At 39.9% G+C, this 26323-nt stretch overlaps 1 protein-coding gene across 1 annotated transcript in view; it reads left to right on the top strand.

Moving 5' to 3' along the window:
• Positions 1 to 26323, top strand: part of PKP2 (plakophilin 2) — an 89552-nt gene that overhangs the window by 56371 nt on the left and 6858 nt on the right. Inside the window, exons 7-11 of the mRNA XM_036251891.1 lie at positions 7905 to 8022; positions 8800 to 8964; positions 9989 to 10162; positions 20952 to 21105; positions 25706 to 25895. Coding sequence (XP_036107784.1) covers positions 7905 to 8022; positions 8800 to 8964; positions 9989 to 10162; positions 20952 to 21105; positions 25706 to 25895 — 801 coding nt within the window. The remainder of the gene's footprint in view (positions 1 to 7904; positions 8023 to 8799; positions 8965 to 9988; positions 10163 to 20951; positions 21106 to 25705; positions 25896 to 26323) is intronic.

The following is a 26323-nucleotide window of genomic DNA, read 5'->3' as shown; positions in this document are numbered from 1 at the left end:
TGGTCTGTTTTTCCTCTTCCTCTTACCCAACCCCGTCGCTATCCCTTGAGTGCCTGTTATTGCCAAAGCACTTTTTAAATTTCTGAAATTTCAGAGGGGAATGGAACCTATCTTTGCCCTGGAGAAACTCGAGGGCTAGTGGGAGAGAGAGGCAGCTGGAGAGATAATCACATTACCTTTGGTAAGACACATGAAAGAGGTATGAAAAGACTGTGGTGGAGGCATTGAGTTGCCTAACTGAAGTTACCTGGGAGTTTGGGAAAAAATGTTGACTGGAGAGTCACATTTAAGGAGCTGTTAGAGAGCGAGTAGGTGTTTGAAAGTTCCTCTCAATCTTTATTTTAGCTCATCATTGTATCAGTACTAGTCATCTCTATCATTTTTCAATATAGTCATGTTGAGAACAGGTTATAAAATTGCTGCTTTAACCTTATCACCACAATCGGACTAACAACTGTTTCTGCGTTGTAAAAACCACTCCATTTTGTCTAGGATGATAGGACAAAATAAACAAAGCATTACTATAGTGCATTATAAAACATATTCCATTTTCTTAATTATATTTTATGCCTACATATGCCAGTTAAAGAGGAAAAGCAATTGCAATGCATTTCTCCTACAACTGACTTAACCTTCACTTTCCCCCACAGGTGTCGTAGAGTAATTAATGTGTTTTCATGAATGTATAATTATATATACAAAAATGTTTAACTGTCTTCAAAGAAATCTCCGTTGTTGCCTATCGCTATAAATCTAGCTGGGGTGAGGAGTGGTCAGAGGAAGCAAACTGTCCTTAGAAAGAAAAGCTATAACTATCAATCTTGTTCCTAATTAGCCATGGGGTTAAAGGCACGTTTTTGTTTGTTGTAAATACGATTTTATTGTTTTTTTAGAGAGAGGAAGGGAGAGATAGAAACATCTATGTGAGAGAGAAACATCAATCGACTGCCTCCTGCATGCCCCCTACTGGGGATCGAGCCCACAACCCGGGCATGTGCCCTGACTGTGAATCAAACTGGGACCTCTCAGTCCCTGGGACAATGCTCAATCCACTGAGCCACACCAGCTGGGCTAAAGGCAAGTTTTTTTTAAATATCAATACCAGCCACTCCCTGGAAAAAAGAATGTCTCCATGTAAAATTTTAATGTATTCAAATTATATTTGTTGTCTACACACACACACAAATATCATTGTTATACTCAGTTCTACTTTTTTTAATGCTTATCTGGATATCAAACTTTAGGACTTTACTGAGTCAGCATTTCCTTAATTATTCATTTTCAATTTACCTTTGCTCATTCACCACTTATTCTGAATATTCAAGACAGAAACGGATTTATTTGGTTAAACCCTTGCATAATCCCAGATTATTATTTAGATAAGTAGGAAGATAATTAAATGACGATCGAATTTACCAGATGTCAAATAATTTTCTCTTTCTGTAAGATATAGATTTAAAATCCAGAATTTACTTTTTAAGGTAATTTAATTGTGGTTATTGTGGTTATTTACTTCTGGAAAATAACATAATATAAAACTACAAGAATGTTAGCTGATACAGTGTAAACCTGCTAAAAGTATCTATATAATTCAACCTGGAGAGTGACTTTCCCAGAAATGTAAAGACAAGTGAATTATCATCATCAACCTCAGTTATATGGTTAATTATTTAAACTCTTTACATTTGATGTGTGAACATAAATAATGGAATTGGCAACATTTCTAGTAATGTTACACTATCAATAATAATCTCATTTTACAAGTTGGGTATTGTAGATATATAAGCAAACATGAATTAAATTATTTTGTAAATTTCTCTTTAAGCAAAGTTAAAAAGTGTAAATGATATTTAAATTTGTAAATAAGATCTTGATTTTTTAAAAATGCTTGTTGTATAAGCTAAATCCCAATGGTTTTTGAAATCTCTCAACAATAATTAAATTAGTGAAGCGAACAAGTCCAATAAACAAAACAAAAACACATGATTACCTGGTAAGCCCTCTCTGGTCTCCCTGAACCAGTGTTTCTAAGAGTATGTGTCTCATTGGAATTGTCAAGCAGCACAACTACAACTCCCCTCAACCCCCCTTGCAAAGGTCCCTACTCTTCAGACTAACCTTTCCACTATCTTATTCATGTCCTTAGCAGGTGGGCCCAGATTAAAAAGTTGCACTTCACAGAATATATGTGGCATTTCTGTTTGCCAAAGAAACTTTTTATTGCCCCCCGTCATTCCATAAACATTGACTGCCTAGTATGGGCCCAGATCTGGGATAATTATTAAAGAAAATACACAAATAGAGAAAAGATAAAGAATCAGCAAAGGAAATGGAAAAGTAATTTTTATGACATCTAGAAGACTGTCTTTGCTTGTCTTTTTCATCAGTAAGTTTATGAATTGAGTCTTGAACAGAAAGAGAAATTCCCAAGAATGTCTTTGTCAGAGGTTTTTAAAAGCCTTCTTCATGTTAAAAAAAAAATCTGCATATAGCTTACAATTTTACAATTTAAGGTAGTGTTTCATTAACTATATCTTATGACACTGAAAGTCTTAAAAAAAAAAAAAAACACCTAAAACTATCATCATAGTCAGAACTACTATTAAAGCTGTTTTCAATTCATCATTATTTTTAAAAATTAGTGGGTTGATATATTTAGATAAAGCCACTGATGACATTCTTGCTATCTTGTGGTCTGTCCCTGTCTTGGAGGGACAGACTATTGAAGCAACATTCTATTCCTAGGTCCTGAGCAAATTCTAGTCTGGTACCCTAGACCTCTCTTTTAAGTGTCAAGAATGTCTACTCAAGTTCCAGAGCCTTCTAGTCATATTTTAGAAATTCATTTGTTGTTTATAATTTATTTTAAGTGGAATTTGGCACTCTACCTTGAACAGCCTGCTAAATCAAGAGGAAATGCTTGTTGCCTACCAACCAGATGATTACTGGCTGCACTGACTATTCAGAATACCTTCGGAAGACCCAAAACTGTAGGGAAGCAGAACTAAAGGATTTCAAGGATAGACTTTCTTCTCCACGTTCTGGTTTCTTGATGTGTAATAGATGCCGACAAATCTTTGTTCGGTGAACGTTCCTTGTCCTGGAAGGAACAAAACATGTAGGTTGTAGAGCTTTGTTCTGTCTCCCAATGTTGCTTTTGTTTGCAGATATAACAGTTGACTTTGGCTGATGTTTACGGATACCTTCAGGATCTGATGTTGACTTCAGAATAACAGACAAGCCCTTCTTTGGGCAGAGACTTCTGTTGCTCTGCCAGTTCAAATGAGGCTCCCCTTTTGTTCCAGGCAACCACAGGCTGCCTCTGCTGCCTTCTCTGGGTTAATCACAGACAAGGCCCAACTGTTTGATATGTATCCGCTGAGCGTTCAACAAAAGCCCAGACCTAAATCTCAAATAACAAGAGGAAGAAGGATGCCTCCTTATCAGCCAGTGTCTTATCAAGTGCCTTTTGGGTCTTAGAATGGACTCTGAGCAAGTACTTAATTGACTGGTACTACTGGGGGCCTTAACTGCACAATTTATAACGCATGATATTAGGAAGCCTATATTTGTTGATGAGCAGGAAGATGTACCCACAATTTTTAAAGAACCATTGAGGTGATCGCTGTCTCGGTGTGCTGGTTAGAACTTTAAGACTGCTCCCATAGGCAGCAGGTCTTATCATACGATGTGCATATAAATTTTGTGTTAGAAAAATCTCTGTTAAGAAATTAAGAAAAATCTCTGTGTCCTAAAATTCCTTATTTTGTTGGCAAAGTGTCTTGGAAAGATTCACTCCAACCCTATTATTGTCTGCCATTTTCATGTCCTGAAAATAATTATACCCTTTTACTTGAAACATTTTATATTAGCACGTCATTTTCCCAGGCCAGCTGACCCTCTCTGAGCTTGGACTTGGCTGGCAAACTAGCTGTCTGACGGTGGACCTGCTGTGGCCACATGCACATAGCCCTTCTGTGGAAGGGCCAGCAACCATCCCGTTAGAAGCAAGCCATTCTGATTGTAAATAAGAGTCACAGGTCAGGATTCTGAATGAGATTTTAGTGAACCTTAATTTCAGGAATTGTGTGAAAGTTACAGATAATGAATGATACTTGTAAAGTACCTACGATAGTGTCTAGCACTGAATTTCAGCTACTTTTATCATTTGACATTGTCCATTCTTTGGTGCGCCATATGAATTTAAGGTTTAGTCACACTGTCATTAACCTTAACAAGACATACCATTCTTCCTTTTAATTCTAGTAAGGTACAGAGTGTTTGATTTTCTTTTCTCCTTTTCATTGTGACACTCAGGAATGTGTGAGACAGGTGGTCCCAGGGAGAGTCATGAATTACCAACTTGCTTTCAGATTAAACACCTAAATCCTCCTAAATATATGATGTACAGAGGTCAGATTCTACTCTTCCCACCTTTACAAGTCATATTACCAAAAAAAGTTCTTCCTAGTTTTAAACATAAGTTATAGTCCAAGCTGGCATCCTCTCTTCCGGCCCGGTGGAGGGGAAGAGCTCAAAGTAATCCTGCCTTTATTATTTTTTTTTTTTTTATATATTTTTTTTTATTATTATTTTTTTTTATCCTCACCCGAGGATATTTTTCCATTTTTTGTACAGATAGAGTGGGAGGGAGAGAGAGGAACAGAGAGAGAGAGAAACATCGACGTGAAGGGACACATCCAGTGGCTGCCACCCGCACGACCAACCAGGGCCGGGGACAAACTGCAACCGAAGTACGTGCCCTTAGCGGGAACCGAACCCGGGTCTCTCCAGACCGCAGGCCGATGCTCTAACCGCTGAGCCAAACCGGCCAGGGCTAATCCTGCCTTTATGTGAAGAGCTGTTTTATCTTCTTTTCCACTTCCCCCTCCAACCCTCTGTCTAAGGACCTCGTTTTTAAATTTAAACTTTAATATACAGTAGTATACAGTTTTAGTTTTCTAACAGGTACCCATAGATTTACTCAGACTTCTGTTGGATCACACCAGCTGAAAATAAACTCATCATTTAATCGAATTCAAACAATAAGCACTAAGTTAAACATTTCCAATATATTCATTGGTAACCCTAATAATCAATTTTTATGAGTACCTACTCCATATGCTTATTCTCTTCTCCTTTTCAACAAGATAGTTGTTTTGATGTATTTTGTAGCTTTGTGATATTTTTCTGTATTAAACCTTTATTGGGCCATACATAGGAAACAGTTATAGGTAAATATTTTTAGGATTCAGAAGATGCCTTATAAAAGGATCAGTTCTGCCTAAGATTAGCCATGTTAGATCTCCGATTCCCCCAAACGGAAGCATTGGGTGTTGAGAAAAATACTTTAAGAAGGATATATTCTTTTCTAATAATTATTTGGTAGTACAATAACAAATTCCTTTCTGACTAGTGACTTCATGGATGTAGTGCTATAAAGTAATACACCCTTATCATTCATATTTCTGGATGGTTGAGTAAGGTAGGAACTATTTTTAATATGCAGGAGCCAATACTGAAGCTGCCGGGTCCCATGCACTGTCAGCAAAGGTTTCAACTGCCAGAATTCCTGATAAGTCCATTCAAGCAAGTGGAGTCTGGATAATACCAAACTACAAGACAACTGTTAGTGGGTGTGTACTGTCAGTGCTGCCAAACTGAATTACCATTCCCACCCAAAATAAACACCCTGAAGTTAAAGCTAAGTCATTCTTCTCTAAGGTATGCAGTGGATTTAGCTAGTGAGAAAGACAGATTGATTTGTCAAAGCAATCTAAACGACTAAATGACTGCCGACTAAAGACTGCTGTTTTTTCCAAGCCAGAGGTTGAAAAGGTCAAAGGGAAGCTTTAACACATGATAACATTGTCTTGGAATTGAGGAAGTATGAGTATGGTATTTGCTAAACAAATGGCAGACTGAATGAATGTTAGGTGAGCTTTGCTCCACTTGGAGCCACCCAGAGCACAGAATAAGGACAGCTCTTCTATCCTGACTTTACTACTGGCTTGCTGTCATCTGGAAAAGTAACTTAAACTCTTTGGACCTCAGTTTTTCCATGTATAAAATGAGACCAGCTCAGAGAGTAAATAGTGGATCTTGGTTAAAATGATCATTTCTTGAGAAAAAACTACTAAACATTGTTTTATTAACAGTTTATGAACCCATTCATCATCTTTTTTAATGTACTAAGTGTCAAAGTTTTGCCCAGCTGGAGTGGCTCGGTTGGTTGAGTGGCATCCCATGCACCAAAAGGTTGCCATTCAATTCCCGGTCAGGGCACATACCCTGTTGCAGGTTTGATCAGTTTCTCCCCTCTCCTTTCTCCCCTCTCCCTTCTTCCTCCCTTCCTTCCTCTAAATATGTCCTTGGCTGAGAACTAAAAAAAAAAAAAGGTCACAGTTTTTCAGGTACAGTAAAAATTAAGTAAGGAAGTGAATCTTGAATTAGAACTGTCAAAAGAACCAGAGTCACAGAAGGTATTTTTTAAAATACAAAATCGGTTGTATCAATTCAGCAACTATCAAATTGTTAGTATATCCTTAGTTTTAAGTGTATTAGTCTTATCTCCTCAACTATTAGGTTGAATCATGAGATTGCATTTTTGTGGGTTAGAAACAGGTATCATCAGTTTCAACCTGTAGATGTGATCTCAGTGGGAACAGTGGGATGTGCTGTTTGCTCGTCCCTTGGTCCCTTTAGTTCTTGCTCTAACGCTGGGCACATTTGTTCTTTGATGGTATGGATTGAAGGTAGTATTTGGGAACAGAAAGTCTTTTTGAAATCACTTAGTGCAATATATTATTTTTAAAATGAAGAAAATAAGTCCCAAAATGTTCTTAGAATTATGGTTCTTTTGACATTCAGAATGACACTGAGACATTATAAACAAGTCTTTAATATACTTTGAATATTCTACCTACCAGTGAAAGGAACTAGTCTGATAAATTTTATGGAAGTAGTTCTTAGCCATTGAAATTGGCAAAAGGCATTGTTCTTTTACCATTTTTGTTGACAAAGATGTTAACATTTTGGGGGAAAAATATTTAATGGTTAATGCTAACAAGAAAAACTTAATCCAAAAGAACATGGTAACAATAGTTCCCGAATATAAACATGATCTGAATCTGAAGCATGATCCCCAAATACATTAATTTACTGTGTTTGATAAGCTTCAATTCTCTATAAGGATACAACCTCCACTTGTAGATTTAGTTACTGTTTATAGAAAGGTGTCATGGCTTAGCAAAATTAGAAATAGACTAAGTGCAAAGATATTTATAGGTCATGATTTTGACTAGGTCTAACACACTTCGAAACCCTGCATTTTTCGTGACTTCTCTCTGCCATTTTAATTAGAATCATCACATTTTAGAGCATCTAGTTTAATATTTGTCAGTAACAGTGTATACTGAAACCTACAATACCTCCAAATAATATTTGAGTCTAGCACCCATCTTTATAAATGAGGAAACTGAGGCCCAGTGAATTTAAGTAACATTTGGTGCCTTAGAGTTAAACCACAGAACAAGTTGGACTTGGCTATCTAGTACACAATGTCTGTTGTGCATTTCTTCTTTTAATTACAGAATCTTTGCCTCTTATGTATACTCTCTCAAAAAATGGGGTGAAAATTAAATGGTATTATCTTGGTGCTTGGAATAAAGTAGACAAGACTTTTCTTGATGATGACATGTCATGTAAATATATCTAGAAGTTGTGTCCAGATTTAAAGACCATTGAACAATTGATAAAAACTATAGGGCAAGTCTGTCACACTTTGACAAATTTGCCAGTTTTCCAAATCCTTTGAAGAAGCATCAAGTAAAGCTTTGAAACAGAGGCCTATTTGGTATATAGTCTAAGCCTTATGATTTTTATTTGGTGGTTTTTCCTGATAGAAACATGAGTTCAGCTGGCCCTGATGGGAGGAAAGGGATGAGAAGGTGTGACGGCCTGATCGACTCACTGGTCCATTACGTCAGAGGAACCATCGCAGATTACCAGCCAGATGACAAGGTGATGCAAACGTTAACGATCTTACATATTTAATTATTTTGTCTTACCAAGGCTCTACAGAGTATTCTTGAATTAGCTGTTTGGGTTTAGCTTTATTCATTAATTCATTTACTGAGCTTAAGGTTTCCCAAACATTTTTAGAAACATTAAATCTGTCAAGCCCCATTTTTGCCTATTTTCCAGACCTACATTTCCAGCTGTTCTCCAACAACTCTGTGTAGATATTTGAAAGAAGCCTAGATGCTCCATGGTCAGCAGTGAACTTAAAGTCCTCTTTTCCCTCATCCCCAAACTTCCTCCTCTTAACAGTTACCACCATCCACCAAATAAAAACAGAAATCTCACACTGCGTCCCTTCATATCCCACATCTACTGAGCAACAACTCGCGTCCATTCTGCCTGTGAAATGCCCTTTGGTTTATCACTCCTCTCTACGGCTACCTCTGCAGTCCTAGTTTGTGCAGCTTTCATACTGGTTATTGCTACTAAGTTATGTATTTAAAATACAGAATCACTCTGAGCACACTCTTTAAAAAGTAAATTATAAACGTTGTCCAGTGTTTTAAGAAATTCAGCCTCAACTCCTTAGCATTGTGCTTATGACCATCCATGATCTAGCCTTCGCCTTTCTAGCCACGCTCATTCCACTCCCCCAGGCTCCCTATAGTCCAAGCATCCAGTTAATCTTGTAAGAGCTAAAGCCTAATAAGTCCTGGGACATCACACTTGCAAAGAGACGTCTATATGTACGTGATCAGTATGTGTGTGTTTTCTCAGGCCACAGAGAACTGTGTGTGCATTCTTCACAACCTCTCCTATCAGCTGGAAGCAGAGCTCCCAGAGAAATATTCCCAGAGTATCTATCGTCAAAACCAGAATGTCCAGCCTGACAACAACAAAAGCATTGGGTGTTTTGGCAACCGAAGCAGGAAAGTAAAAGAGGTATATTGGGAGGGCTTTGGAAGAAAAATTGTTTATGTGTGCATATTTCTGAGCATTTAGTATATTGGGATTGGCAAAAGTAGGTTTGCAGTTGTGAGTACGTGAAACAGGGTTTCTTCTTGTATTATAATTTATTAATTATTGTATTATTTTCCATATGAACAACTGTAGACCTACTTTTGCCCAACTCCTAAGTCAAACATTATTCTAAGTTCTTCTCATCCTTACATTAGCCCTATAAGATGTGTAGAAAACAGAAGTACAGAAAAGTCCATCACTTTTTTCCAGAATAATTCAGCAAATTAATAGAAAGGATGAGATTCAGTTCCCGGCAGTCCGGCCTCAGATTTGCACTGTTAGCCATTAAAGCCACGCTGCTTTAAGCTCTGTAGTTTAGGCTTAATGCAACATGGCCAATGGTATATGCATTTTTTTTTTATGCTAAAAACAGCCTGATATTCAGATTTGGACATTCTAAAAACAAACGTCAGGCATCCTAAAGGTAAACCCAAAGGAAGGACTACTGTCCATGTACTGGCATTTCACAAACACTGAAAGAATGTGACCTCTTTTCCTTCTCGGAATATCGTGGTGTTTGTGAACTTGGAGAACCACTGGTAAATTTAGAGTCCTGATGTGATCCTGGACCACTTCACTAGACTCTGAGGGACGAGGCCTGTTTTTCTTATCTTCAGAGTGTTTGTGCCTAATTTAGCTTTTAGTTAAACGGCAGCCTGAAAACTATTCTAGGACAGCCTGTGCCTTGTTCTCTGAGTTCTTTCTCACTGTGAAATGTAAAGTTGGGGGTATGGGATGTTGCTAGGCAGAAATTCTCATCATGGGCTAAAAGTTAAATGATTGGAAATCATTCATATTTGCTTTTTCATTTCTATTTTATGGTTCTTACTGTATAAGTTATTAGTCTCTCTAGACTAAACAGTATCTGTAGTCTCTTGGTTTGGGTGTGGAATCGTAGAAATCACTTGAAGGCATTAATTCTCGATTTCATCCCGTGTGTGGGTAGCAATACCAGGACATGCCAATGCCCGAGGAAAAGAGCAACCCCAAGGGTGTGGAGTGGCTGTGGCACTCCATCGTGATACGGATGTATTTGTCCTTGATCGCCAAAAGCGTCCGAAGCTACACCCAGGAAGCATCTCTGGGAGCTCTCCAGAATCTCACTGCAGGAAGTGGACCGGTGAGTATCATGCCTGTTTTCCTACGTTTTAATGTAATGACATTGTAGATGCACCTGCATTAGGTTTAGAGATGAGACAGCTGAGGTAAGAACAAAACTGTTCTCTCTTCAGTTAAGATAGTCCTCAGAAGTTGCCAGAGAGTGGCAGGGTTCCAGAACTTTCCGTCTCAGCTTCTGCCAAGCCAGGTCGCTGCAAGTGAAAGACTCATAGATGCCGATACCAGTCAGAGCTCTTTCAGTTACAATTCTCAGAATCCTACCTAAACTGGCTTAAGTAGAAAAAAAAAAGATTAATTTTTTGCCTTATATAACTGAAAAGTCCAGGATGGGTCTTCCTTCTGTCATGGTGGGGTGTAGGTGCCCCCGCAATTACAATTATGGCTCTATCTCTGGGCTCTGTTTTCCTCTGTGGTTTTATTCTTTTTTTTTAAGATTTTTAAAAAAAATTTTTTTATTGATTTTAGGTAGAGGAAGAGAGATAGAAAAAAAGAGAGAGAGAGAGAGAGAAACATTGATGAGAGAGAACATTGACTGACCACCTCCTGCATGCCCCCCACTGGGGATTTGGCCCACAACCTGGGCATGTGCCCTGCCCGGGAATCCAACTGGCAACCTCTTGGTGCATGGGTCAACGCTCAACCAGTGAGCCACACCGGCTGGGCTAAAGATTTTTTTACTTCAAACAAACAAAAATCCTGCTAAATTTGACTGGCTTTAAAAATAAATAAATAATGTTTTTTAGCCCTGGCCGGTTTGGCTCAGCGGTTAGAGCGTCGGCCTGCGGTCCGGAGAGACCCGGGTTCGGTTCCCGCTAAGGGCACGTACTTTGGTTGCAGTTTGTCCCCGGCCCTGGTTGGTCGTGCGGGTGGCAGCCACTCGATGTGTCCCTTTCACGTCGATGTTTCTCACTCTCTCTCTCTTCCTCTCTCTCCCTCCCACTCTATCTGTACAAAAAATGGAAAAATGTCCTCGGGTGAGGATAAAAAAAAATTTTTTTTAAATGGCCCTGATCGGTGTTCTCAGTGGTTAGAGCGTTGGCCCACAGACCAGAGTCGCAGGTTTGATTCCGGTCAAGGACATGTACTTTGGTTGCAGTTCAGTCCCCAGCCCTGGTCAGTGTTGTGCGGGAGGCAACCAGTTGATGTGTCTCTCTCACATCGATGTTCTCTGTCTCTCTCTCGGTCTCTCTCCACCCCCACTCCTCCTCCCTGCCTCCCACTCCATCTGAAGATAAATGGAAAAATATCCTTGGGTGAGGATTTAAAAAAAAAAAAAAGATTTTTTAAATTGATTTTTAGAGAGAGAGAAACATTGATGTGATAGTGAAATATCAGTTGGCCGCTTTCTGTATGTTCCCACACCAGGAATCAAGCCCAGAACTCGGGCATGTGCCCTGACTGGGAATCGAAGCAGCCGCCTTGTGGTGCATGGGACAGTGCCCAAGCATCTGTGTCACACTGGCCAGGGCTGTTGGTTTCGTTCTTAACGGCTCTCCTCATGTTGTAGCAAAGGAGCCAATAATGATTTCAGGCTTACATTTTATCCAGCCCAAAAGAAGAGGAATTACTTTTGTCCGGTAGCTCTAGTAAGAACTCAGAGAATTAGCCCTTTCTATCTCTCATATATGCAGGGTTCCCATACATATGTATGTGTTAAATTTTAAATTTGGTTATTTTCTCTTGCTAAAAAAAAAAAACCTCAGAGAATTAGTCTCTCTCACCCATCCCTGAACCAGTACCTGTGGCCGGAAGCCTGTGGCGTTCTGATTGGCCAGGTCTGGGTAATGCGCCACATGTCATTCGAGAGGCATGGGTTTGAGTAGGAGAGGGTCACTGCCACTTGTACCACTGAAAAGGACTGAAATGGTAAAGTAGCACCTTAATGGAAAAGCAGAGTGTTATTACCAGAAGGAATAATGAATGCTGGACAGGCAAACACAACAGATGTCCACTGCAGTGTGGACTTGGAAAGGACATCTGTGCTTTTGTGTCCAAGAACTTCCACCACATAATAAAGAGGAGCTTCTCACTTTCTTTATATGAGCAGAGGAAAAATACATAAAACAGTAAAAGCTCATTCCCTTCCCCATGTATTTTGCACCTTGCTCCTCATAGTTTGGGAGTCTCTAAATATTTAACTGTTTGAACTAAAATTCTTTGCCCTGATCATTAAATGATTAAAATTAATTCCCTCAAATTAGTTCATTGTATGGCCCGGCTCCAAGTATCCATCCTCATAGGGAAAAGCATTCTTATAGATAACAAGAATATTATTTATTCTTTATTTGAGAAACTATATTCATTCTTTAATGTGTTTGCACAGAAGTTTGCTCTGTTCTGAATGAAACTGCGCAGTACCAACACCATTTATCTTAGCACTGTGGTAAAGAATGCAAACAAACTTTCAATCTGTGTGACTTTCTGCAAAATGTACTTGCGCTGAAACAGAAATGGGAAACTACCAAAGAGACCTGAGGGATATTAATTTATCATCTTCTTGTCTTCCCATGCTAAGTTTCCCAAAACCCTTCCTATCACTTCCTCAAACGATAGAAGCCCTCTTATTAACTACCAGTCAACTTGCAAGAAGATGTCAGAAATTAAATTGCACTGTGTGTGTTTGTGTATTTCAGTTTGTTATGCTCTGAGTGTGGCTCACTCTGAGTGAATCCTTTAGGCCCTGATCTTAGTCTCTTGTATTCCAAGATCGCTCATGGAATCCAAGCAACAGAGATCTATCTTCATGACTGCCCTAACTGTGCCAAGGCCTTTAAAATCATACCTAACCTTAGATGAGTCCAGTGCCCTGAAAAGAGGTCTACACTAAACTGGTATTAAGCCATACCCAAGGATGTTAGAATTGAACTTGCCTGGAGATTTATAGGAGAATCATTAGCAACTAGACAATGTGATAAGGACCCTTTTTGCTTATAAGTTATGAGATGCTTTTCATTAAAATGTTGACTTCCATGAATATCTTTTCTGATTATTTTCCTAATTTTATTATGCTTAGATGGTATGATTAAAAAATACTTGATTTTGTAATTTCTGGAAGGAATCATTGAATAGAAGAACATGAGAAGCAGGCCATTACACATAGTTCCAGAAAATATCCAGTCCAGAAACCTTGTGTTCGTAATCGAGGTAGTGCTGAGCAGTTGCTGGCCATGTGCCTTAAATGGAAAAGAACCTAAACTGAACTGAATAGCTTCCTAAAAGATGGACCACATAATTTACGTATAAAATTGTGACATAATTTCTAGTCAGTAAAACCAAAGTAATATAAACTTTATTAGCTCAGATATAATGGTCATTCTAATCATAAATAAGGAAAGAAGGTGAATCCATAAAATTTACCCAGTTAGCAAACTAACTACTATATAAATTTATAAGTACAGTATAAATTAAAGTACAGTATAAATTTAAAGTGCAATATAAAATTTAAAATTAAGGCACAAGCTTTCAATTATAAGTCCTGGGGATCTAATGTATAGTATGGTTGACTATAGTTAATAATACTGTATTGCATGTATGAAAGTTCTACTCTAAAAGAGTAGATCCTAAAAGTTCTCCTCACAAGAAGGAAAAAAATCATGCAACTATGTGTGGTGATGGATGTTAACTAAACTTATTGTGATATGTGTGGTGTGTGTGTGTGTGTGTTTGTGTACCATTATATACATATATATATATATATACACACAACATATGTACCACAGTACATATATATGTATCAAATTATTACATTGTACACCAAAAACTAATGCAATGTTGTGTCAGTTATATCTCAATAAAATAAATAAATAGGTTAAACATCACATTGTGGCCCTGGCCGGTTTGGCTCAGCAGTTAGAGCGTCGGCCTGCGGTCCTGAGAGACCCGGGTTTGGTTCCCGCTAAGGGCGCGTACCTCGGTTGCAGTTTGTCCCCGGCCCTGGTCGGTTGTGCGGGTGGCAGCTACTCGATGTGTTCCTTTCACGTCGATGTTTCTCTCTCTCTCTCTCTGTTCCTCTCTCTCCCTCCCACTCTACCTGAACAAAAAATGGAAAAATGTCCTCGGGTGAGGATAAAAAAAAACAAAAAACAAAAAAAACATCACATTGTGAAAGTTAAAAGTCATTGAAATAAACAGTTTCCAAGTTTCTAAAACACTTTAAAACCACTTAATTTGATATCTGTTGGAGGAAAAAAAAAAGTATCCCCTACCATGTCACATTCTTCCTGAAAATCAGTTTCAACAACATTTAAATGTGAAAGGTAAAACAAGAAAGCTTCTAAATGGTAACATGGAAAAATATCTTCATGACCTGGAATAGGGAAAGATTTCATAAAAGTGGACACGGCCCTGGCCGGTTTGGCTCAGTGGTTGGAGCATCAGCCCGAGGACCAATGAGTCTCGGGTTCGATTCTGGTCAAGGGCACTACTTTGTTGTGGTTCATTCCCGGCCCTTGCTGGGTGTGCAGGAGGCAACTAGTTGATGTGGCTCTATCCCATTGATGTTCCTCTCTTTACCTCCCTCCCACTCTGTCTAATGATAAATGGAAAAATATCCTCAGGTGAGGATTTAAAAAAAAGTAGACACAAAAAGCACTAATCATAAATTGACTACATTAAAATTAATAACTTATGCTGTTACGCTATCAAAAGACATTGTTAAGATAGTAAAAAGGCAAACCACAGAGTAGGAAAAGGGTGATACCTAGAAAATATTAAGCTTATCAGGTTAACAAAAAGATAGACAACCCAGGAGAAAAATGGACAAGAGACTTCTCAGGAACTTCACAGAAGATAATTTCACAGAAGTGGCTAATAATCATTTGAAAAGTGTTCAACCTCATCAGTAATCAGGACAATAGGAACTAGACGTGCCATTTGCAAACGGTCGACCAACTAATTAACAGTCATTCCCACATATTCTGTACAGCTGAAATATAAAATCTGTTTGGTAAATCTGCTTGTTTATTTTTCTTACTGAACAAATTCTAAATACCATCCCACTTCAGACGGTTCTCTTTCCCTCAGTGAGTCAGAATTAATGACTATGCTATGCTTTCCCCTAGTTGAGCAAATGTCATTTGAGGATCCAGAGTTCAACTAGACTTGCATGTTTATTATATACTAACATCAAAGCTCTTTATTATGTATAAGAATACATCATTAAATGGCATAGTATGATATATGTATAAAGCAAGATTTTAATTTGATTATTATTTTTTACTTCATTGATTTTAGAGAGAGAGGAATGGAGAGGGAGAAAGAGAGACAGAAACATCAATGAGAGAGAACATCGATTGGCCACCTCCTTCATGCCCTCATTGGGGACTGGGCCCACAACCTGGACATATGCCCTGACCAGGAATCAAACCTGCGACCTCTTGGTGCATGGGTTGACGCTCAACCAGTGAGCCACACAAGCCGGACAGATTTTTATTTAAAAGGAAACAAAAATTTTAATAAATAATTATTTGTGATTTTTTAATCTGTCTTGATTCTCATCTTATTAAGCACCTTCGGAGATGATGGTAAATCTTCAGGAAAACTTGATAGCAAATTTATTCATACAGTTGATTTCAGTAAACATTTATGTAGGACATGTCATGTTCTAGGCACCATACAAGGCACTGAGGAAAAAAGGAGATGAATAAGATTTCCTCCTTTCAAGGAGTGTATGTTCTAATAGGAGAGAATATGGTATTTGGTACAACTGTAACCTAAAGAATTAGGGAGTGATGTAAGGAAAGAGGAAAGAAGATACCAGGCTATGAAGGACTGTATGTACCACACTAAGGCATTTCAGCATCATTCGGAAGGCAATCAGGAGTCATGGCAGGGTTTTGTTTTGTTATTTGTTTTCTTCCTTTATTGATTTTAGAGAGAGAGGGGAAGTGAGAGGGAGAAAGAGATAGAAACATCAATGAAAGAGAACATCAATTGGCCGCCTCCTGCATGCCCCCCACTGGGGATTTGGCCCACAATCTGGGCATGTGCCCTGACTAGGAATGGAACCAGCAGCCTCTTTGTGCATGGGTCAACGCTCAACCACTGAGCCACACCGGCCAGACCAGGGCTTAAACTGAGGTGCAATATAATAAGATTAAATTTTAGAAGTATCATTCTGGTGTAAGCTTAGTAATCCCCACTGGTATCTAAGAAACAGCAAGTTGACCAGCAACATTTGGTTCCTAGTTGAGATTGGAGACCACAAATTTGCAGAAGTAGCAACCTGTAAATGCACTATTTAGCATATTTGGTGACCAAGTATAAAATCATTTTTGCAGTTTCAGTGAGTAGGTGGAAAAAAGGCTAGAATGATAAAGAAGAGTTAAGGGTATTAGAAAGATAATATATGATGTGATGGTTCATGTACCCTAAATAAAAAAGAACTTTAAGGCAGGAGAGAATTGATTATGTGAGGTGTAGGGAGTCAAGGTTGAAATAAAGGGGCAGGAATTCTTGCTGAGGCTGAAGCAGAATATGATAGGAGTGAGGGGAGGAGAGCAAGGAGAACAGGAGGCAGAGAAGGCTCTGAACCAGGCTCTCAAGTCCCCAGTGGATGTTGGGAAAGGACCAGTAGGTCTTGGGATGACAAAGAATGCTATGGGGGTGACAGAGATGGATAGCAGTGACTCAGAAGAGCAGAGCTTTGCGTCTCTTCCCTTGAGAGAGGAAATGACACCTGCCTCCGTGCCCAAGACACGGGGGCTGTGCAGAATGAAGAGCCTCCTTCCAGGTGGCTGCAGGGGAGGGGTTCTCCTCAGAGGAGAGCAAATAGTCTAATGGAATGTCCTGCAAATTAGTGAAAGGCAAATTATAACTTGTTTACAATAAAACAAACATTCTAAAATAGTGGTTATTGAACTTTTTTGAGTCGAGGAGACTTTGAGTATGTAATGAAAGTTATGGACCCTTTCCCTGGGAATGTTTATTATAAACACAAGAGTAGTTTTAAGGACCTCCTGTCCCCTCCCTGAAGCCTACATTGGACACTACATTAGGAGCCCCTGTTCTGAAAGGTACAGTGGACAATGTAAGAAGGACAGCAATCTAGGAGGAGGGGGAAACGACCAGTGTTTAGATAAAATAAACAGAGAAGATACACCCTGAAGAATGGTCATGAATTACAGAGATTTCTGGCTTGGTGCCTTAAATTAGCTTCAAATAAAACTGTATAAAGTTACTGACACAAGCTAAGGCCTCAGTATTGTTGGAGGTTTGTTGATGCTAGGAAGAGTCTAGTTGGAACTCAGACGCTCCGAAAGTGGGATACCAGCCTAATTCCAGGTGGGATTTACCTCTGGTGGGCCGGGTCCAGCAGCAGGCACACACAGCCTTTGATACACAGCCTAGAATTACGGATCCTCTAACTCGAAATACATTTCTTTATTTAACAGCCCCTATGTCTCTTTTAGCATAAACTGCTTTGTAGAAATGAGTAAGTTTATTAAAATATGTAAAATGCCAAAATTTGAGCAAAAAGAAACAGAAAACAGACTGAGCCAACAATCAGTACGTTTGGTGTAACTTTGATTCTACAACTTTGATTCCAAAACATCGTCTTTATCATGTTCTTTTCACAGTGATGAACTGGAAATGTGAATAAAGGGCAGACTGATCCACAGAAAGGAAAGGAAAAGACAGGCCCATCGTACTTATAAACAGATGCAAAAAATATAGTAGCTAGCCAAATCCAATAGCGTATATAAAAATACTGCATAAACTGTTTTTATCTAGTAATTCAATTGAAACCCTAATAGGGACTTCAGGTCAAGATGGCTTCGTAGGTAAACGCGGTATTGCGTCCTCCCACAACCACATCAAAGTTACAACTAAACTACAGAACAACCATCATTCAGAACCGCCTGAAATCAAGCTGAATGGAAGTCCTACAACTATGGAATTAAAGCAGCAGCAGCATCGAGACTGGTAGGAGGGGCGGAGGCAGGCGGGCTGGTCCCACACCCACGTGTGGCGGATAAAAATCAGGAGGACACCTCGGCTGGGAGGGTCCTCCCTGAGGACTGAGGGGTCCCCATCCCACACCAGACACCCTGCTCAGAGTTCCAGTGCCAGGAAGAGAAGTCCCCATAACTTCTGGCTGGAAAAACCATCGGGAACTGAGGCTCAGGGAAGCTGATGCAGCTGGAACCCCAGGCAGCTCCTTAAAGGGCCCGTGCACGGACTTATCGGACTCTCTCCCTCTAAGCTCGGAGGGGAGGCAGCTCGAGGGGCACCAGAGACATACAGGGAAGAACTATGCTGTTTGGCACTGGAGCGAGGGCTGGAGAGGGGGCTTTCTCTGGGACAAACGTGTTGTCAGAGGCCTTTGTTCCTTTGGTGAGTCCTTCCCTGGGGCGGCAGACAGAAGCCATATCTGGGACTCCAGCAACCTGGCTCACACTGGTAGCCCCGCCCTGGTGATTCCCTAAGGCCCTGCCCCACCCAACTTTCAGGCCCACCCAAGCTGTTGCCACTTGCTTAACCATAGAATTGGCCTGTCTTGGATCCTGCTTCAGGTTTTCCTAAATTCTTTCAAACGAGCAGCATCTGGTCTCAGCTAGCCCCATACCACTCATTTAGTACAGTGATACCTCGGTTCTCGAACATAATTTGTTCCAGGAGGATGGTCGAGAACCAAATTGTTCGAGAACCGAAGCAATGAAACCCAATAGGAAATAATGGAAACTGGATTAATTCGTTCCAAGCCCCAGAAAATACCTATTTACTGGCCTAATTTGTATATAATATGTAGAAAAACATAAGTCTCAACAAGAAATAAAAGTGTACAGTATGTCTAAGGGTTAAATTCAGTGTAAAGCGTGACTCTCTCCACAAAGCGTGACTCTCTCTGCACTCACACTGATGACGCAAGCAAGGCGCACTGGGCCGAATGAACGCCATTCGGCTCAACTCGGCTCATCTCAGAAGTTCGAGTTCCAAATATTTGTTCGGATTCCAAGACAAAAGTTTCTCGAATCTCCTGGTCGAATACCGATTTGGTCGAAATCCAAGGCGTTCGAGAACCGAGGTATCACTGTAATACACAGAAACAAACACAGGGAGGCAGCCAAAATGAGGAGACAAAGAAACAGGTCCAAATGAAAGAACAGAACAAAACCCCAATAAAAGAACTAAGCGAAATGGAGATAAGCAACCTAACAGATGCTGAGTTCAAAATATTGCTTATAAGGATGCTCAATGAACTTAGTGAGGGCCTCAAGAGCATAAAAAAGGACCAGTCAGAAATGATGGATGCACAGGCAGAAATGAAGGAGGCATTAACTGAAATAAAGAATAATTTACACATTTTTAATAGTAGAGTACGGAAATCCAAGAAGCAAACCACTGATTTGGAATATAAGGAAGCAAAAAACACCCATTCAGAACAGCAAAAAGAAAAAAGAATCCAAAAAATGAGGATAATGTAAGGAGCCTCTGGGACAACTTCAAGCGTGCCAACATTCGCATCTTGGGGGTGCCAGAAGGAGAAGAGAGAGAACAAGAAATCGAAAACCTGCTTGAAACAATAAAGGCAGAAAACTTTCCTAACTTGGTGAAGGAAACAGACATACAAGTCCAGGAAGCACAGAGAGTCCCAAACAAGATGAACCCCAAGAGGCCCACACCAAGACACATCATCATCAAAATGCAAGAGGTTCAAGACAAAGAGAGAATCTTAAAAGCAGCAAGAGAAAGGCAGCTAGTTACCTACAAGGGAGTTCCCATTAGGCTGTCAGCTGATTTCTCAAAAGAAACTTTGCAGGCCAGAAGGGAGTGGCAAGAAATATTCAGAGTGATGAAAACCAAGAACCTACAACCAAGATTACTCTATCCTGCAAGGCTGTCATTTAGAATCGATGGCCATATAAAGACTTTCCCAGACAAGAAAAAGTTAAAGGAGTTCATCACCACCAAACCGTTATTATATGAAATGTTGAAGGGTCTTTTTGAAGAAAAAGATAAAATATATGAACAAACAAAATGACAATGAATACATATCTATCGACAATGGAATCTACAAACAAAATGAACAGGTGGAACAGAAACATTCTCATAGATACAGAGAACATTTTGTTGGTTGCCAGATGGGAGGGGGTTGGGGGAATGGGTGAAAAAGGTGAGGGGATTAAGAAGTACAGCCCTGGCCGGTTTGGCTCAGCGGTTAGAGCGTTGACCTGCGGTCCTGAGAGACCCGGGTTCAGTTCCCGCTAAGGGCGCGTACCTCGGTTGCAGTTTGTCCCCGGTCGTGCGGGTGGCAGCCACTCGATGTGTTCCTTTCACATCGATGTTTCTCTCTCTCTCTCTCTGTTCCTCTCTCTCCCTCCCACTCTACCTGAACAAAAAAATGGGAAAATGTCCTCGAGTAAGGAAAAAAAAAAAAGAAGTACAAATTCACTGCTAGACTGACAAACCTCAAAGGGAAAGGGGTTGGGGGGTGGGAAGAAATAAACCAAAGAACTTATATGCATAACCAATGGACACAGACAATAGTGTGGGGAAAGGCTGGAGGGTGGCGGGAGTGGGGAGGAGGGGTCAATGGGGGAAAAATGAGGAATATCTGTAATACATTCAACAATAAAGATTAAAAAAAATAAAAATAAGACATTTCCCTTTAAAATAAAATAAAAAAAGAAAGAAACCCTAATAGGAATTTAAAGGCAGTATCTTTAGGCTGATTTTGTCAGGGCTCTAGTTTTTAAAATGCCTTGCTCAGTCTCTAGTAATCTACAGAAACATATCACTAGCATGAAGTCAAATGCGATAGTATTTACAGAATGTGTCCTACAATACAGATGCCGATGTCAGTAGCGCAGACAGTGGTCCAGAAGGAAAACGGCCTTCAGCACACCCGGAAGATGCTGCATGTTGGTGACCCAAGTGTAAAAAAGACTGCAGTCTCCCTGCTGAGGAATTTGTCTCGGAATCTTTCCCTGTGTAATGAAATTGGTGAGTCAGTAAGAGTGTCTAAGATGTCACATGACCATATTGTAACTACAGATGCAATAAAACATTGTCCATATCATTCTTTTTACTGTGATGGACTGAAAATGTGAATAAAGAGCAAGATGTGATAACTAGACCTGACTTTTGTGCACCCCCAGGTGTCAAGGGTAGGCTTTCTCACTGGAGCTCCAATAGGATTTTTCTTCATATCCAGCATTTTTTTCTGTTTTAATTACTACAGAAGAAAAACTTTTGACCATACTTAATAATTAACAAGATAAGTAATATATTTGATATTTTTCAACCCTCAGCTGTGCCATCCAGTGAAGTCTGTTTAATTTGTGTAGCTGTCTTTCAGAATGTTCTCTGTGTGGTCTGCTTAAGCACCACACTTCTGAAACATTAAAATAACACTTACACAGTAGCTGTTAACCTTAGAAACTTGGCCAGTGTTGGAGTAGAAACATATGGATGGACAGATAATAACTTTTTTAAAAGACCAAAAATAAAATCACTGAATAAGCAGATTCAGCATAGATGGTTTTATTTATTTATTTTTTTATCCTCACCCGAGGACATTTTTGCATTTTGTGTTCAGACAGAGCGGGAGAGAGAGAGAGGAAGAGAGAGAGAGAGAGAGAAACATCGATGTGAAGGGACACATCGAGTGGTTGACACCCGCACGACCAACCAGGGCCAGGGACAAACTGCAACCAAGGTACGTGCTCTTAGCGGGAACCGAACCCGGGTCTCTCTGTACCGCAGGCCGACGCTCTAACCGCTGAGCCAAACCGGCCAGGGCAGCATAGATGGTTTTAGATTAAATACAATGAAGCATGTTTGTTCCTTTTTTGAGTCTGTGTTATTGACAAGGATGATAACTATATTACACTATCACATAATTTTTCATTTATTTGCGTTACACCTAGAAATATGATAACTATGAATCAAGTCAAAAGCTATAGAATGAGACAATAGAAAGATAATGCTTCTGTCGGGCCAGTGTGGCTCAGTGGATGGAGCATCGTCCCATGGACTGAGAGGTCTTGGTTCAATTCCTGATCAGGGTACATGCCTGAGTTATGGGCTCGATCCCCAGTAGGGGGTGTGCAGGAGGCAGCTGATAGGTTTTTCTCACATTGATATCTCCATCTCTTCCTTTTTCTCTAAAAGTAAATAAAAACATATTTTAAAAATTAATTATTCTTCCTAATGCTCCATAAATTAGTCATTTCACTAAAATTATAAATAAATTTTTGTGGGTTTTTTTTCTTCAATGAAGTGGATTATCCTGAAGTTGAGCGCGCGCGCACACACACAGCATGAGATCTATTGTAGTCTATGGTTATGTTTTAATCATGTCCTTTCCAAAGACAGCAGGCAGCACAACACTGGACAGATGGTTTCATGCCCATTATAAATATAAAGAGAGTCTGGAAATTTTCCAGGGGATCTGAAAGAAACCTTGCCATCGGCACTCTCAAAATTATGGAAGTGTTCTCCCCATTGTCTTCTGTGGACTTTTGTGCCCCACTTCAATCAGGTGTATTGTCCTTTGACTTTATTTTATTTTCCCAAATAAAATGTTGACTCCATCTTTAAAACCTTGCTGATGAAACCACTGCACCATGCTGGTGCCTTCAGGGCTGTTGGGAAGACACAGCTGTAGCTCCACAGTGTACGGAAGGTGATCACACTAGTCAACGTCCCTCATTTTAAGGACGACACTGAAAAGAGGCTTCAGCAAGATAAATACAGTCTTTAAATTTAAATTGGCTTTATGTCAAATATATAATTTGAGTAAAAGGACCTGTCTTGGTTCAGAGTATTAATAGCCAGAAAGAAGTGAAAATCAGTTTGAAAATACATATTTTGTTTCTCATGAGAGACATCTAGGCCAGGTAAGACTTGCCATGTGCTGGCCCAGATTGCAGCCATCACATTTTACTTAGATTTACAGAAATGAACTTAAAACTTATATTTTCTTAAAAATTTGAAGATAGACAACTTCGATGGTGATGGAGTAATAGACCCCCTGCAGAGGCCACAGATCTGCATCCTGCAATTCTCCTTTGCCACCAGGTCACGTAGGCTGGTCATTGAACTGTTCCAAACAGGGAGAGATTAGTAACCGATACCTAACAGTGCTTTCTGCAGGATCAGGCAACATAATGTACAGTATGTGCAAGCAACAGGAGGTGTTTGGATACATCTCTAGAATCTCAATTCGAATTCATTCATTGTTAGAGATGTTTTCAAACATCCAACTAATGTCTTGGCTTTTAAGGCATTAACTTCTTAGCCATTCAATAAAATCTCCCTCAGCAATAGGATGTTGAGCTATAACCTTCCTATATTAAAGGCCTTATATCATGATAAGGCCTTTAATTTTATAGTTCAGTATTAAAGATCCAATTTTTATTGTTGTTGGTAATCGTCACCCAAGGATATTTTTCCATTGATTTTTTAAATAGAGTGGAAGGGATAGAGGGAGAAAGTAACATTGATGTGAGAGAGACACGTCGACTGGTTGCCTCTCACACGATCCTGACCGGGGCTATGGATCAAACCTGCAACCCAGGTATGTACCCTTGACTGGAATCAAACCCGAAACCCTTCAGTCAGCGGCTGACACTCTAACTGCTGAACCAAACCAGTCTGGGCAAAGATCCAGTTTTAATTGTCCCAAAGTGAATTTTAATTGTCCCACAGTGTGTGTGTGTGTGTGTGTGTGTGTGTGTGTGTACAGGGTGGGGCAAACGTCAGTTTACAGTTGTAAGTATGCAAAAGAGTTTATTCTTGTGTTATAATTTATTAATTATTGTCTTATTTTCCATACAAATAACTGTAAACTGACGTTTTATCCCCCGAGACACTCTCCCTTTTTATATTGTAGTGTTAAGCTTTGTCAATGTAAATAGTTACACTACTTTTCTAAGAAAAACAAACATGATACAAAATGTTAAAGACTGTCTTCTCTCATTCCTACTCCTTCTTCAACATGACCCTATATTTCCGCCTTAAAATTGGTGTACAGAAGTGGATGTTCTCGCTGGTGGTGGTGAGGGAGGAGCACGGGGCTCTCTTTCCCGTGACCGTTCACAGGTGGGCAGCCGGGTCTCATCCATCGCTGTGCCCTGCTAAGAGATTGAGTGGGCACATCCTATTGTGATTGCCACAGACTTATTCTTATATTTTCAACCTAATTTTTCTGGAAGGAAAAATTCATGTTCTCAAGCTTTTAATTCTGTGGTTTAGCTTATTACAAAGAAGACTTTTGATAATAATTAATCTCTATTGAGAACTTACTCTGCACAGGGCACTATGATACAGGAACACATATTAACTCATTTAACCCTGTGAAGTAGATACTATTTTACCCCATTTTACAAACTAGGAAAAATCATGCATAGAGAGGCTAAGTAGCCTACCCAGACCACATTAAGTGGCAGAGACAAGACTGAAACTAAAGTAGTGTGGCTTCAGAGGTCGAGATCTAAGCTTAAACATAGTAAAAAAGAAAGTGTTCCGGCCTTTGAGCAGAAGGTATGTCTTTCTTGTCCGGCAGGTCCAGTTATTACCAGAGGATAACATATTGTTCAGATCCTTTTATTGAGGACCTCTCTGTTACAGGCCTGGTGGTCAGCGCTGGAAATCGTCTTCAAGGACCCATGGCCACATTTGGAATTCAGAGTCACATAACTAAGTACAATGCCGAATCATTGAGAGATAAGTACAGCTCAAGGTGCCACATAAACTCAGATGAAAAAATAATCAAATTAAGCAGCAGTCTTTGTTGTACATCTATGATAAACAAAGCACAGTATTAAAGAGCTGTGAGGAGCAGCAAAATGTGGGTTCAGTTCCCGGCCAGGGCCCATACCTGTATGGGAGGCAATCTATCAGTGTTTCTCTCACATTGATGTTTCTCTCCCCCCACCTTCCCTGGCCAGTTTGGTTCAGTGATTAGAGCATTGGACCTCGGACTGAAGGGTCATGGGTTCAGTTCCTGGTCAAGGACACATACCTGAGTTGCAGGTTCCATCCCCAGTTCCAGCTGGGGTCGTGTGGGAGGCAACCAGTCGATGTGTCTCTCTCACATCCATGTTTCTATCTCTTTCTCTCTCCCTCCCTTCCTTTTATTCTATCTAAAAATATCAATGGAAAAATATCCTCAGGTGAGGATTAACAACAACAACAACAAACAAAAAAAACTCAAGCCCTGGCCGCTTTGGCTCAGCAGTTAGAGCGTCAGCCTGCAGTCCAGAGAGACCCGGGTTCGGTTCCCGCTAAGGGCGCATACCTCGGTTGCAGTGTGTCCTCAGCCCTGGTTGGTTGTGCTGGTGGCAGCCGCTCAATGTGTCCCTTTCACGTGGATGTTTCCCTCTCTCTCTTCCTCTCTCCCCCTCCCACTCTATCTGAACAAAAAATGTCCTTGGGTGAGGATAAAAAAAAAAACCTCAAGTACTAGGCTACATCTTTCCATATGTTTATTAATCAGTTGTATTTTCTTTCTAAAATGTTCTTTACCCAAAACATATTGGGATTTTGCGATTGAGGAACAATCTTTTTAATCAAGTTTTCTTTTTCTTTCATTTTGTAGCCAAAGAAACTCTACCTGATTTGGTTTCCATAATTCCTGAAACAGTTCCAAATACTGATCTTCTCATTGAAACCACAGCCTCTGCCTGTTACACGTTGAACAACATAACCCAGAATAGTTCCCAGAATGCCCGGGATCTTCTAAACACTGGGGGCCTGCAGAAAATTATGACTATCAGCGCAGGCGATACGTAAGTTCTTTATTATCTACCCATCGGCTGTCTCCCCTTCCCCACCACCACTCCCATATGTAAATCTAGTTGCAAACATTGTCATTGAGGACCATGGACAATATTCAGAGATAGTCAAACTCCGTAGCTTCCAGCATTTTATTGACACAAATTAATTTGTTTCTCAAAACTACAACTAATTTAAGAACAGAATGTAGGCAGAGTGGGAGTCCTATGGACAGGGAATAATACCTTTTCCTCACTGAAATCTGAGGGGCCAGTGTCAGCCCAGGTGGCTAAGAAAAAGTAGTGATAACACAAGAAGTGGGAGGCAACATAATAAATTCTTGCATTTTCAGTTTTCTCTGTAACACCTCTTTCCACCTCTCGTTCCCATTTGAGAATAGAAGGTCTAATGTATATACATTATCCCACATCCCAGTTTCTGT

This window comes from Molossus molossus, unplaced genomic scaffold, assembly GCF_014108415.1.
Source record: "Molossus molossus isolate mMolMol1 unplaced genomic scaffold, mMolMol1.p scaffold_m16_p_10, whole genome shotgun sequence".
Classification (NCBI taxonomy): domain Eukaryota; kingdom Metazoa; phylum Chordata; class Mammalia; order Chiroptera; family Molossidae; genus Molossus; species Molossus molossus.
Note: the sequence above shows the minus strand (reverse complement) of the source record. Positions and strands in the feature narration are given on the sequence as shown.